We start from the raw sequence: 14,315 nt of genomic DNA on the forward strand, positions 1-14,315 counted from the left end.
AGGTAGTATGTTTTAAAACATTTTAGGTTCTTCAAATCAAAGGACTTAAACTGCTTCACTAAAAATGTTTTCTTAAAAGTTAATTCTATTTAAAACTCAGAAAATTAAAACACAAAATTTAATCTTATGTTCATAGTATTTTTCTAAATAATAAATTGGTTGAAACTAATGCACTCAGAAAAATATACTTACCCATCTTCTACTCCCCCCAGCCCCTGTCCCCTACTTCTCTGCTTACATTTTCAAGGTTTTGGTGCATCTTCATCCACACTTTTACATAAATTCAAGGGAATGACCAAGCTATTGGTTGTTCATGGCATATTTGTAGGTATCTATTCTTCTAGAACTGAATAATATTCTGTTAAACCCTTGGTGGTCAATGAATAAAATCTTTTCTGTTAAATGATTTTTTTTTTCCTTCTAACTAACTGGAATTGCATTGAGAAGTACGAAATCACTTGGGTATCAAAATGATGGTGATGTAAGAAAACCAGAGGTAACTGAGATCCCTCACTTCCATTTTAAGATTGACCTTTAACTTGCTTGATGGCATGGAATAGCTTTAGCTTCAGATGGCCTTCTCAGTGATGAATGCCCAGAGAGGCTCTAGTTTAAGGGGTGTCTGGAGCAGCGGGAGCCACACCGGGGTGTCTTATTCATGAACCTGCTTCTTGGGTCTGCACTTGCTCTGTCTTTGCCTGGGCTCTGAGAGCTGAATCTGGCAGTCGTCTGGTGTTTGTAACCGAAGTCTGCTGCATGCAGCACCTTCACAGCGCTCTCCACCCTAACGGGACATGAGACAAAAATAATTGAAGGGTGTTTGGCTTGGTTATGTGGGCAGAAGTGTCCTCATCAAAACAACTTTGAAGATCTGCTTTGTGTATGAGTGTGGGTGGGTGTGTGCCCTTAACTTTTTCACAAAGGAGGACGACAACAAGGAATTAACCCAGCTTCTGCCTTGAGAGTGATCGTGCAGACAAGACCTCTGTTTTAGTTACTCAGACGACACCGCTGCAGCTTAAGGTCGGACAGACTATTCTGGGGACTCTTGACTGCTTGCTGGATACCCTCGCTGAGCCGAGTGGTGGAAATGAAAGATGAGTGACTTTGATGAATGGATTTCTGGGAAATATAGAAAAATGGAAGAAGGTCCTGTCCCTCTGTTGACTTTTGCTACAGCTCCCTACTATGACCAGAAACCAGGAACTAGTGGATTACGGAAGAAAACCTATTGTTTTGAGGCAAAGCCATGCTACCTGGAAAATTTTATCCAGAGTATATTCTTTTCCATAGACCTAAAAGATCGCCAGGGATCCTCACTGGTGGTTGGTGGAGATGGGCGGTATTTTAATAAATCGGCAGTAGAAACAATAGTGCAGATGGCAGCTGCCAATGGGGTCGGTATATGATAAGTATTGCTATGTTTCTGGTTCTCCACATAACTTCTTAATTTTGTAGAAATATACGAAAGTACAAAGATTTGTTTGTGGTATACATCTCAATTTTACTAACATCCAGTTAAGCTTCGTTATGACTTCAGAGGTTGACTATTGTGAAATTACTGCTGAAATTACATGTCACATTGGGATATAGGAATGTTTTAAGTTCTGCTTATGTGTTGTCTTCTGGACCTATTGCTTGGACAAGTACCTGTTGCTTTTTAGACATTTAAAGCGCACCCTCAGCCTTAAGCTGTCTTATCTACATTTTAACTAGTTTTGAGGGGCACTCTATCCTTTATAAGACGGCTCTAATGAGTAGTGGAGAGGGGAGGATTTGGTTTTCCTTCAATGGCATCCTTGTTGAAGTTCAGTCACTTGTCAAACAGGAAAACAAAAGCCAGGGCTTGCTATTGTTTATGAATTAGTAATGCAGAAAGACTAGGAGGGACTTGGAAAATGTTAGGTGTGAGCCTCCCAAGAGGACCTGTTACAGGGGAACCTTCCTATAATGACCTTGGACACAAAGAAGTTCTGTGTGCGGTGAATTTGTGCACTGGGATAGAGATAATAACTGTGAGACTATAATATAAGGAGGCTCTGCTAACTCTGCATCGTGAAAAACTGTTGGCTGAATTAACCAAATTAGAAGGAGTCTTGCACCAGAAAGCATTGATCTTGATAATCTAACAATTTGCACAGTCTTGCTGATTTATAGGAAGGTGGGTATCAGGACATTGCTGTTTTTGCTCTGCAAATCCCTCTGTGAGACCAAAACATATATTTTTAGCGTTTTAGATTAGACCTAGCAATAATTTGGAGCACACAGTCTTTTAGTACTTATAAATTTTAAACATCTTTGTATTTCTTTTCTGGAAACGCTTCTGTTTCTAGGATCATAAAGCCTAGTATTGCCATCAAATGTGTTCATTTTCAATCTGTTTTAATCATATGCCAGCAGGTTTTAATCATATGATTGCAAAAGCCAAATTAAAAAAAAATACACTGCCAAATTAAATTTTAACATGTTTGTAGATCCTGTTGCCTATAATGTGAAGTTGCCTTTATATCTAGTTTCAGAATCTGAATGCCTTTCATGTAAAAATCGCTGATAAAGCACTCAAATATGAAATTATTATGACACATACACATTTTTAAGATAAAATGTGACATGCTGTAAATTTCACCTTTGAGGAGAGCTGCAAAGGGAATGGTATTAAGATGCTTTTAATCTTTTGAGAGAGAATGAATGGAACATTATTTCGGCGCATATATCTGGATTGTTGAGTGCATCTGGTACACTGTCCCCTTTGCTGTGATATATTTGGCTTCATTTCATTTTTGTGTGGAGCTGAAGGATGTGCAAGGGGTGGTAGGAATGTGTAATTCAGGCAGACCCTACAGACTTTCTCCATTTTACAATCCAAAGGTTTGCTAGATTACACATTTAAGTGATAATAATTGGTTAAATATGGTAACTGCCTATTTGTTAGAGTTGTTAAAGCTCAAGCAATATTTTTAATCTTTTAAAGGGCATTCTTTACTAAAAACAGTGTTGACTTTAAAGCAGTCATGCCACCAACTGCATTACTTAGAACATTTAGTGAACCAGGAAGGCACTTTCATCTGCTAAGACCTGTAAAAGCCTACATAGTTTGATTTCTTCTTTTTTCTAACATAGCCTAAACTCTGACTCTTTTACCATCTCTTGATGGTGGGCAGAACTCTAGGGAGGAAGATAATCTTCTGCCACAGATTTTGGTAGAAGTCAATGCTCCTTCCTCACCTTTGTCAATACCCACTCCACCCATGACCCAGTTCTTGGGAGGACTCTTCAGCCTAGTGAGCTAAATGGAGATCATTTCATTTTCTTCTCTGTAGTACACTTTTATCTGGTTCGTTTATTCAGTGTAGAATATGATTGACCTTTTTAGGAGTTTCCCTTTGTTTACATAGAGATGTATGCAGTTACAGGAAACTTTAATGTACGAAATAAAATATTGATGGAGCGCCGTTTATAGTGCTAATTTCTCCTACCCTCCTCAGAGCTGTAAACTTAGAGATACGTTTAGAAATGAGACTAAAACCCATGTATCTGACTAGCAGGGCAAAGGAAATGGATCTTGTTTTTTTTTTGGTGAAACATAAGAAAATACCAGGCCCTATTTTCAATTAAAAGGAAATTTAAGTTTCTCCCTGTCATATTTGACTATTAAATATTGAGCAAATAGTGAGGTATCCAGCTTGGTGGTGTGACGTGAGTGATGCAGAAGGGAGCAGCAGGAGGGGAGGGAGGGCAGGAAAGGCTGTTGGATGAGGGATTCTCAGTACCAGGCCAAGGGAGTTATCTCTAAGTTGGTAGACACTGGGGAGCCACAGAAAGATTCTTCTTTCTCCAAAAATTTTAATTTCTTGTGAGAAAGTTTACATAACAAAATTTAACATTTTAACCATTTTTAAGAGCACAGTTCAGTGGTATTATTTATATTCATGATGTTCTGCAACCAACATCATTACCCCTTTCCAGAACTGTTTTTTATCAATCCATGTAAAACTCTATACCCCCTGGACAATATCTCCCCATTCTCCCTTCCTTCAGCCCCTGGCAACCTCTGCTCTACTTTCTGTCTTTGAATTGGCCTATTCTTAGGTACCTCACATAAGTGGAATCATACAATAACTGTCCTTGTGTGTCTGGCTTACTTTACTTTATATAATATTTTCAAGGTTCATCCATGTTGGAGCATGTATCAGAATTTCATTCCTTAGGGCTGAGTACTATTTCATTGTGTGTATATACTGCATTTTGTTTATCCATCATCTGTTGCTAGACCTTTGGGTTGTTTCCACCTTTGGCTGTTGTATATAATGCTGTCGTGAACATGAGTGCATAAGTTATTTGTTTGAGTCTCTGCTTTCTTTCGTGTCTGTACCTAGAAGTGAATTTTTTTTGAGTAGCAGAAGGACACAGAATTATAGTTTAGAAAGATGAACTAGGTGGACCTGAAGAAGTAGGATCGATCGATTCAGACAGGGCAGGGCAACAGAGGTACAGGAGGGACAGAAGCAGGGGAGATTAGAGTCAGGAGCTGTTACAATGCTTCAGACGTCCATAAAGGAATAGGATAATATCTCCCCAGTATCGAGTTGAGGATTACTATTCCTGAGGGTGATTCATGGGAAAGAGTCTGCTCTGGGAGGGGATATTTTGGCCAGCTCTACCTCTTCTTGGGCCCAAGAGAAAGAAGCTGCTGAGGACTTTCCTTGCTTCTATCTCTCAACTTTCCTCTTTACTCTTACCCCCTGGTATATTCCCCTCAGTCTCGGACCGTTACCGACTACATATATCACCATAAGGATTGATAGAATTAAGGGGTGATTTGGGTGACATAGCTTAATATTCATTTATCAGTCTCCCCTCCCATACCAAATACATACAACATCTAAGTTAAAGTCAGTGTGTTTGATGTGCAAATCCAATGTCCAGAAGCTCCACTAGCCACTTTGGCAGATTAACTTGCCATTTCTAAGCCTCTTCTATTGAAGTTATGGAACTCCTCAACCATAGGCTTTTTTTTTTTTTTTTTTTTTTTTTATGGTATTGATTTGAGAGAGAGAGAGAGAGAGAGAGAGGGAAAGGGAAAGAGAGAAACATCAATGTGTTGTTCCATTTATTTATGCATTTACTGGTTGCTTCTTGTATGTGCCCTTACCAGAGATTCGATTGAACACGCTTTTATTCTCATCAGAACCGCACCTGGAAACTGCTGGAAGTGTCAGATGTTACCATTCCTACTGTATTGAGTCAGGAAGTTTCAGTGCTTTCCCAGCTATTGCCACTAGATGCCATGTGACCTTGTCATGTCATCTATCTCGATGTCGGCCTTAGCACCTTTCCATAACTGCTTGTTTTTACTGCTGTTAGATGGGTATAAGAATGAACTAATGGGCAGGATTGTGACGACTCTTGACCTCATCTTCTTCATCTACACAGTGGGAGGAGCAATGGGGAGAATGGCTTGAAAGTGCATGGGCTGTAGAAAGCACTCTGCACGCGATAATAATCAATGTTAATTTCATACCATCTGCAGGGTTCTCTGGTTTATAAAGGAGCCTATTTATAGCTCCTGCCTGGTCGTTACCAGTTCCCGAGGGAGGGAGGATATAACAAAAATATTAGTAGAGCACAGTTTGTTCAGAGTTAGACATAGGAGAGCCAAGAGGTGACTGAAATGGACTCAGCTGCTTCCTGGGAGGTGGTTGGTAGTACAGGGTTGGAATTATGGGAGGTGACCTACGGGAGAGTGACAACGGTAACAGTCCCAGAAAAGTCCAGGTATCTCATTGGCATGTTCACCATTAGAAACACATTTTCTACTATCAAGTCATTTCTTTAATTATATTTATCTCTGGTGGGACAAAAGGAAATAGAAAATGGAAAATTTAAGAACATTCCTATCCCTTTCTCTTCTCACAGGCAGGAATGGAGGGAGGGCGCAAACCCCTCACTTTATTTATTTTTTAATAATTTGTTTGTTTGTTTATTTATTTATTTTTAGAGAGAGGGGAAAGGAGAAAGAGAGGGAGAGAAACATCACTGTGTGGTTGCCTCTCACTCGCGCCCCCAACTGGGGACCTGACGTGCAACCTAGTCATGTGCCCTGACTGGGAATAGAACCAGCGACACTTGGCTCGCAGGCTGACGCTCAATCCACTGAGCGACACCAGCCAGGGTTTGCAAACCCCTCACTTTATAAATCTTTTTATGTAGCAGTCACAACTTCCCTAAGTATGTCAGAGAAACTGACAGAACTTTTTTTTTTGTCCAGTTTGGGTCATGTTGAAACTGGTATAAATTACTATAATTTTAGTAGAAGGAAGATTTAGGGGCTGTGCTGATACCATCTTTGAGAGTTATGGGAAGGTGAGGTAGGGTCGCAATAGAAGTACTACTTGTAGCCCTTTCCTGTGGGCAGTTGTGACTGGTTTACCCAGTAGTGACTCCCAGCATTCCATTGCCTTAGGCCTAGAGGTGACTCAGGTACACCCTAATATGCTACTATATTAAAATACAAGCTTGACTAGAAATGTAAATTGTGAGATACATTTTGCAATAGTCTTCGTATAAAGTTAGCCCTTTTTACTTTCCCAAATATTTTAATTTATAGTCTTTTCTTGGGTTAGAATTCCTTTAGCTGAATTTATATTCTTCCCCCAATGTGGATTGAAAGTATGATTGAACTGGATAAAAATGTGGGTTTTCTCATACTCTTTTCAGTGTATCCAAATTATGAACCTGGTCTGGAAAGACTTTGTTTTGAATATTCTTATGTTTTTTTTTTTTTGCCAGTCTTACAGTACCCCGAAATCATATACTATTCTAAAACTGCAAAGTCCCAAAAAACTTGCTGAAGGAATGACTTTGATTCTACTTCAATAACAACATTATTCAACAACAATAATAATACTCTACATCAAAATAATAATAACCACCCAAGCTGTACATATTCGTTAAAGGACATCTTGTCTGGTTCAATAGGATATTTCTTTGTTCATCTGCCTCTTGTACCAGTGTTTCAGTACTGTAGCTCTATAGTTATTGATGTTAAAGTGTGTGTTCTGCATTTCTTCTCCTAGATTGGTCGCTTGGTTATTGGACAGAATGGCATCCTCTCCACCCCTGCTGTATCCTGCATCATCAGAAAGATCAAAGCCATTGGTGGGATCATTCTGACAGCCAGCCACAACCCTGGAGGTCCCAATGGAGATTTTGGAATCAAATTCAATATTTCCAATGGAGGTGAGCTTGCTGTCATTTTGAGAATGGTCAGTTGTATGTTTGGTAGGATAAACCAATAATTAATGCCTTGGAAGGCTAGGGTTGGGTTCTGGTACTTAGCAAGGGGGTATTTTGTTTCCTTTTGGTGGAAATGAAATGCTTCTCATTTTGCTATACCTGAATGTGAGGAGCCATGCGTGAATGGTCATTAGCATGGTATTTTCTTTTAGAAAGCCCTGATACTTTGCTGCCTAAATGATGAAATGAGTGTGCTAGTGAAGAGGAATTGATGAATTTTGTGTTTTTTGTATTTATGTGTCAGCTGCACAAAATGACCCACTGTTTGCTGTTTTATTTCCAGGTCCTGCTCCCGAAGCAGTAACTGATAAGATTTTCCAAATCAGTAAGACAATCGAAGAATATGCAATTTGCCCTGACCTCAAAGTAGACCTTGGAGTTCTGGGAAAGCAGCAGTTTGATCTGGAAAACAAGTTTAAACCCTTCACAGGCACGTTTACCCCGCTCCCCTGCCCCACCCATTTCTAGTTCCAACTTGAGGGATTTACCTTTTAATAACATGGGTCTTCAGCTGCGGAAAGCTTGTGGTCACTAAGCTTTGCATGCATTAATTAGAAGGTCTGGAATTGGGTCTGGGAGTCTAAAGACCTGGGCTGTCTGGGCCCTGCCAGTGCCCAGCAGCGTGATCCTGGGTAAGTCATTTCCAAATCTCAGGACCCCAGTTTCCACACCTATAAAATGAATTTAGCACAAAGACCTGTAAGATTACTTTTATGGAGCTTTTATTATGTGTAAGTTCTTACCATTTATCATCCCATTTTATTCTTTTAGTAGCCCTGTGAGGGCAGTCATCAGAGAAGGAAAACTCTGACTCCAAAAAACCTCCGCTGCCTTGCGGCATACCTCTTCAGGGGAAAGGCTAGGGGAGTAAACCCCGACAGAAAATCCGGAGCCGGAGTCCCTAAGGCGGTTTGACGTTGTAGTCAACACCGGCAACTCCTGCGGCGCACCTGAAGCCAAGCTGTATTGACTCCGTCTTTCCCTTGGACCCTTCAGCTGCGAAGAGAGGGGGGGTCTGCTGCATGGGCAACAGCAGACCCTCCATATCACCCTGCCCAGGCTCTGTAGCTTCAGCTTCACTGGAGAGGACACTCCAGCGTCATCGCAAGATGTCGATTCAACACGGGAGGAGACAGATACCGTGTCACTCCCGAGTCGGACTGCACAACCATTCTCGGCGGTGCAGATAGACTCTTAAGAAGCTACACCATCGTCTCTCGAGATGGACGGCTGCCGATGACGATGAGAGCAGTACTGTTGGTATTCACTTTTTCCAGAGGAGGAAACAAAGGCTGAGAGAGCTTAAGTAACAGGCTGAAGGTCACACAGGGAATGAGTGGTAAACCAGGATTTAAGGTCAGGTGTGAATGATTCCAAAGCCTGGATTTTGATTTTTTTTTTTTCTCTAATATTCAATAAAATAAAATTAGGCTATTTGGGGGGCTAAGTTGAAACTCCCTGTGTAGGCAGTAGCAGTAAACATTTTGTTGTTAAATGCCAAGGTATTAGAATTATGGATGGAATAAATGTTTATGAAATTATTCATATTAGTCAGATGAGGATGAGATGGTTGGCAATGAGACTTGCATTTTGACTTTGCTTTCCATGTATTCTTTCCTCTGGATTGCAATTCATGGAATGAGTTTTTTATTTGAATCTCCCCATTGACAGCTGACAGTTGCATCCTAACAAAGAGAAGATGGTGCTTTGCTGCATCCTGAAGACATACTTAGGTTTTAGAAAACAAGTGGAGCATTTCTTAAATTCTTCATGTTTAGGAAATGTTCAGACCCCTGAAATGTAACAAAAAGAACAGCAATACTAAGTTCTTGTATTTTCTTTTTTCTTTAGCAGTGTATGTGAAAATTATTCATTCAAGTTTTTTTTCCTGCTTTTTACCATTAAGTCTTGACTGCAATGGGCCTGGAAGAAGGAAAGGGAAGTAGGTGTCACATCTTCTGTTGTTTATGGCACCAAGATACACTTCTCATAGAGACGGATAGGGAATCAATGTGGCAGCAAGGTACAATTTACCATCAGGCAGACCTCTGTCAACAATTCCCCATGTGCCCCATTCCAGCTGTGCCGACAAGTGACTTAACCTTACAGACCTTTAGTTTCCTTGTCTACAAAACGGGAAAATTGTTCGTATTGAATAAGAGATCACGTAACAGTGCCAGCATCTTGGGGCTGCTCAAAAATTGGCTTTTAAAAATAGCTATGGCATGTTTACAGCTATAATTTCAGAGGATAATATTTCTAAATATGCTTAGCTCCTTCATTTTTCAATATTGCCTTCTCCCACAGTGGAAATTGTGGATTCGGTGGAAGCCTACGCTACGATGCTGAGAAACATCTTTGATTTCAACGCACTGAAAGAACTGCTTTCTGGTCCAAACCGACTAAAGATCCGCATAGATGCCATGCATGGAGGTATGGAGCCACTCCTCTTTTACTTCCTTCTCTCAGAGATGAAGGTGCTTTCTGCTATGTGCGTCATGATGCTTTAACAAGCCTTTTCTTAAGACTCTCTGCTACCCACCCCCTACCATTTTTAATTTAAATTTGTTGGGATAAACTTAGTTAATAACAACATATATTTCAAGTGTACAACTTTATAATACATCACCTGTATATTGCATTAGGTGCTCATCATCCAAACAAAGTCTAGTCTCCTTCCGTCACCCTATGTTTGGCCCCCACCCTTCTTTCCCTTTGGTAACCACCATGTTGTTACCTATGTCTATGAGTTTGTTTGTTGCTTTTTGTTTTATATCCCACATATGAGTGAAATCTTATGGTTCTTGTCCTTTTCCCTCTCTGTCCTAAACAATTATTTTCCAGCCATTCCAGCAATATTCACGCAGATAAAAATCTAATTGTATGCAGAAAAAATAGTTGAGACAGTCCCCATGGTAAGGTAGCGTGCAGGGCAGTGTTTCCACATTAGGCATCAGATTTTGTTTCACATGCAGCTGTTTTTGTGAACTCTTCCTCCCCTCAGAAGATACCTTACATTCTTCCTAAACATCTCCTCTATTTCCAAGAGGGCGTTTTGTCATTTACTAGATGCGGTAAACGTGTTCCGGGCCCCACAGCCCCACTCGCCTGCCCCCACATGCTCCTTTTCTTAGAAGAGGACAAGAGCAAGCCCAGGATTAAATTCAGGAACAACAGGATGTGCGTCTGTCCCTCTTGTTCCTCTGTGGGTTGTGTGGCCAGGTCAGTAGAGACAGCAGCTGTCATTATGAGCCAGAACCCTGAGGTTTTCTTGCATGGAGGAAGATGGGAATTCCTGAGCACTTAGGTTGTTTATTTGTTTTGTAATAATTTAGAATTTTGGAATCTTTGAGTGGCAGGATTTTCCCTGGGGTTTGAATCCAGCTGCTTGCCTGGTTGGGAAAGACTTTTTAATTTGTGTTTGAACAGTTTTGATGATACTGTTCAGAGCCTTCTGTTAACACTGTATAACCGCGGTTAGAAAACCTTCTCCTGGAGGGCTGAAATCTCCCATCCCTGGACTCTTCCCCTTGGGTCCTAACTCAGCTCTGGAGTCCCACAGAATGGGTCTACTTTATTCAGACAAAAGCTGTCCTGTTTTTTCAAACCATGCAACAGACATGTATTGAGTACCTACTACATGTACGCTTGGTGGGTAGGCAGGGACTTGGCAGGTGACATCCTTCAGAGCCTGCAGTGCTTGGGGATATGAGGTGGGTAAAAAACTAACACTGCCAGGCCAACAAAATGAGTGTTAGAGAGGCTTTCAGGTGTTCTCTTTGGGCTGTAGAAGAAGGCATAGTTTGATGAGGGGGTATTAAGAAAGGTTTCTTGGAAGAAATGGCAACAAATTTAGCTTTTATGAAAGAAAGATCGAGGGTGGTGGAAAATCAAGTGATGGCCATTCTCAGCTGAGGCAATGGCTGTAGCAAATGCATGAAGTCTTAAAAATAGAAAACTAGGTGCCATGTGGGAGGAATGAGAAGAAGCCTGGGTTGACTCCGGAATGGGACCCATGGTGGAGTGTTTGCTAGGAGAAGCTGGTCACGAAGCAGACTTCTTTCTCCAGGCCTTTCAGTTGTCCCTCTAAAGCCTCAGTTTCTGTCTCCTTTACAGCCCTGGCTGCCTAGACCTCATTCTGTGTTGTGTTAATGGCCTCCTTAACATGTGACCCCTAATGGGAGACACATATTCTATTCTGTCCTGATCTCTGTGACTGTATTGGTGTCAGCACCTTCCATGATGAAAACACATTCTCAGTATCTTAGTGATGAATGTTCTTGGTAGTTGTACTAGATGTCACCATAAAGTATATGATGAATGAGTGTTTTTTCCGTTCTTTGTTGCTGTTACTGTTTTTTATTTGTTTGCATTTTAAAAATAAATCTGTCAGCTTGATAGAGTAGAAAGGTTAGGGTTCTGAATCGCAGCTCTCACTCCTACTAGCTCTGTAAATTTAGGCGAGTAGCTTCATCTCAGAACCTCAGTTTTCTTATCTATAAATTGAAGGTGATAATCGTAATGCAAAAATTTATAACATGTGCCAGTACTCTTTTCAGTGCTTCGTATTTATTGTCATTTAACCCTGTTAGGTAGCTACTATTATTATCCTAATTTTGCAGCTAGGGTAGACAAAAGACACAGAGAGATTAAATAACTTTTCCAGAATTGTATAGCCAGTGATTGGCAGAGCTGGGATTTGAACCCAGGCACTCTGATTCCAGAGTCCAAGGTCTTAAATGCTAAGCTGTACCACCATGTGGGCCTTTTTGAAGAACTGAGTGAGAAAATGGTTGAGAAGCATCCAGCACTGGTGTGTAGCAGGGCCTTCATAATGGTCAGCTCCCTTCCCTTTCTCCCACCCTTTCCTTCATCAGCTGTCCCCACCCTTTCCAACCTAATCTTCCATGACTCTTTTTATAGAACCTTCTACTCCAGTGAGGCTTCTCTCTCCTCTGGCCCTGAATACAGTTCTCATTGTTGTTCATGCCACTTTCCCTAGAATGCTTCCCCCTCCTCCCCCAATCTTCACAGACTTTAGTAAGTTCTATTTTCTGATTCTTCACTTCATGCTTTACCTAGTCGTGGGACCGTATGTAAAGAAGATCCTCTGCGAAGAACTTGGTTCTCCCGCAAACTCGGCTGTCAACTGCATTCCTCTGGAGGACTTTGGAGGCCACCACCCTGACCCCAACCTCACCTATGCAGCTGACCTGGTGGAGACCATGAAGACAGGAGAGCATGATTTTGGGGCTGCCTTTGACGGAGATGGGGTAGGGACAAGTGCATTTACATGAACTTGGATATAGGCCAGGCCTGACCCTGCAGAGAGGTAGCAGTGGGCTGCATCTGCCAGACCTGTGGGCCTAGTGAGTGAGAGTCAAGGATCTATCATGGCACCTGGGTTCAGGAATAAATTATTAGAAGACCCTCTCAAACAGAAATAAGAGTCCTTGAAATAAATCCATATTTTAAATTTTAGACATTCATGTTTGCTAAGAGTGGCAGAGTAATCAGAGCCTGGTTATGACCTAATGATCACTGATTCCTGAGCTGGTTGGGTCCTAGATACCCATCCTAAAGTATATTTCTACTCTTAACTAGAGTTAGCTTCTTCTTCAATCTCTGGAAAGGATTTTGGAAATATACCCATTCATTCATTCACATTAGCTGAATGATGGAACTCTAATGAGAGAACTAACTATTAATTCCTTCTCTATAATTAATTTTTTTTAATACATGCTGTTTTATTTACATTGGTTAACATATGCCAGACAAGGAGGAAATGTGTTTTAGCTTTGTATCCTTGGTGTCTCAGAAATAGTAGTCAGTACTCATGTTTACTTCATTGAAAATATACTTTTGTTGTTGCTATTTCCTAAAAAATAAATTTTCCCATATCAAACTTTGAGCAAATTAAAGGGGTTCATAACAAACACTATTTTGTAATGCATCTTTCTAAGGCAGTGCCTGAGGGGAATGTCTCTCATCTATACTTGAGTACTTGCTGTGTACCAGGCACCAAGGATGCAGGGGAGGTAGCAGCATCTTTTGTGTTGGGTCTGGCAACAAATGGACTGGCCATGATTTAGTAGCCCTTCCTCGAAGAAGTCTGCTACGTTCCTCAAAGGATGCACGATGGACCTACCAAACTGTATAACAGTCAACATTTCCATGTTTGTTTCTATCTCTCCTGTCCTCTGGGAGGGAGGTGATTGGTTTCAGATTTTGGAAAAGGTCTGGAAGGATAAAGTCAGCTGGCCTCTGGAGGGAGAACAGAGTATTTGGTTGAAAGGAGTTTGTGTTTGCACTTTAACCAAAAACAGTTTTTGGCCCAGTGGTGCTGTGCAGATCCATTAGAAACAAAATCAGTGTTTAGAACCCTCTATGAATAAAGGTATCCATTTTAAGTTTTATCATTTAAAATGTTATCCCCCCAACGCCCATGTAAGATAGAGTAGTTTGGTTTCTTCCATAGTTTGACTAAAAGATCTTCCTTTGAATCCTCCCCTTCTCAAAGGATCGAAACATGATTCTGGGCAAGCATGGGTTCTTTGTGAACCCTTCAGACTCCGTGGCTGTCATTGCTGCCAACATCTTCAGCATTCCGTATTTCCAGCAAACTGGGGTCCGCGGCTTTGCCCGCAGCATGCCCACCAGTGGAGCCCTGGACAGGTAGGCATCTCCATTCCTTTGGCCCTCAGTAGGCCCTTTTCTATGCTTGGAACACTCCTCCTCCCCTTTCAGCCAGGACACCTGATGCATAGTATGTGCTAAATAAGTGTTTATTTTAGGAAGGGATGGGTGGTTTTTTCTGGAATACAAGTCCCTTCACTGTGGCCGTTTAGCACCCTTCGCTTCTTCCGTCCCAGCATGTACCACACTGTGTTCTGATAGCCCATGTACGTGACTGTCTGCCCTGCTAGAGTATAAACGTCTACAGAGAAAAGACTGACTTATTCACCACCCTAAACTCTGCCTGACCATAGTGTGCCTAGCTCATAGATAACAGGGGACAT

General features: G+C 41.2%; 1 protein-coding gene across 2 annotated transcripts in view; it reads left to right on the plus strand.

The window, feature by feature from the left end:
* The window catches only part of PGM1 (phosphoglucomutase 1), a 53,653-nt gene that overhangs the window by 19,326 nt on the left and 20,012 nt on the right, over window positions 1-14,315 (plus strand). The window contains exons 1-6 of one of the 2 annotated variants that reach the window (XM_090269560.1): window positions 916-1,397; window positions 7,077-7,239; window positions 7,580-7,726; window positions 9,604-9,729; window positions 12,379-12,569; window positions 13,817-13,971. In XM_090269560.1, coding sequence (XP_090125686.1) covers window positions 1,098-1,397; window positions 7,077-7,239; window positions 7,580-7,726; window positions 9,604-9,729; window positions 12,379-12,569; window positions 13,817-13,971 — 1,082 coding nt within the window. In that variant the 5' untranslated portion in view covers window positions 916-1,097. Of the gene's footprint in view, window positions 1-915; window positions 1,398-7,076; window positions 7,240-7,579; window positions 7,727-9,603; window positions 9,730-12,378; window positions 12,570-13,816; window positions 13,972-14,315 lie in introns of those variants that run through there. The other variant, XM_090269561.1, reaches the window with a different exon arrangement.

This window comes from Furipterus horrens, unplaced genomic scaffold (genome assembly GCF_987537825.1).
Source record: "Furipterus horrens unplaced genomic scaffold, mFurHor1.1.pri manual_scaffold_3, whole genome shotgun sequence".
Classification (NCBI taxonomy): Eukaryota; Metazoa; Chordata; class Mammalia; order Chiroptera; family Furipteridae; genus Furipterus; species Furipterus horrens.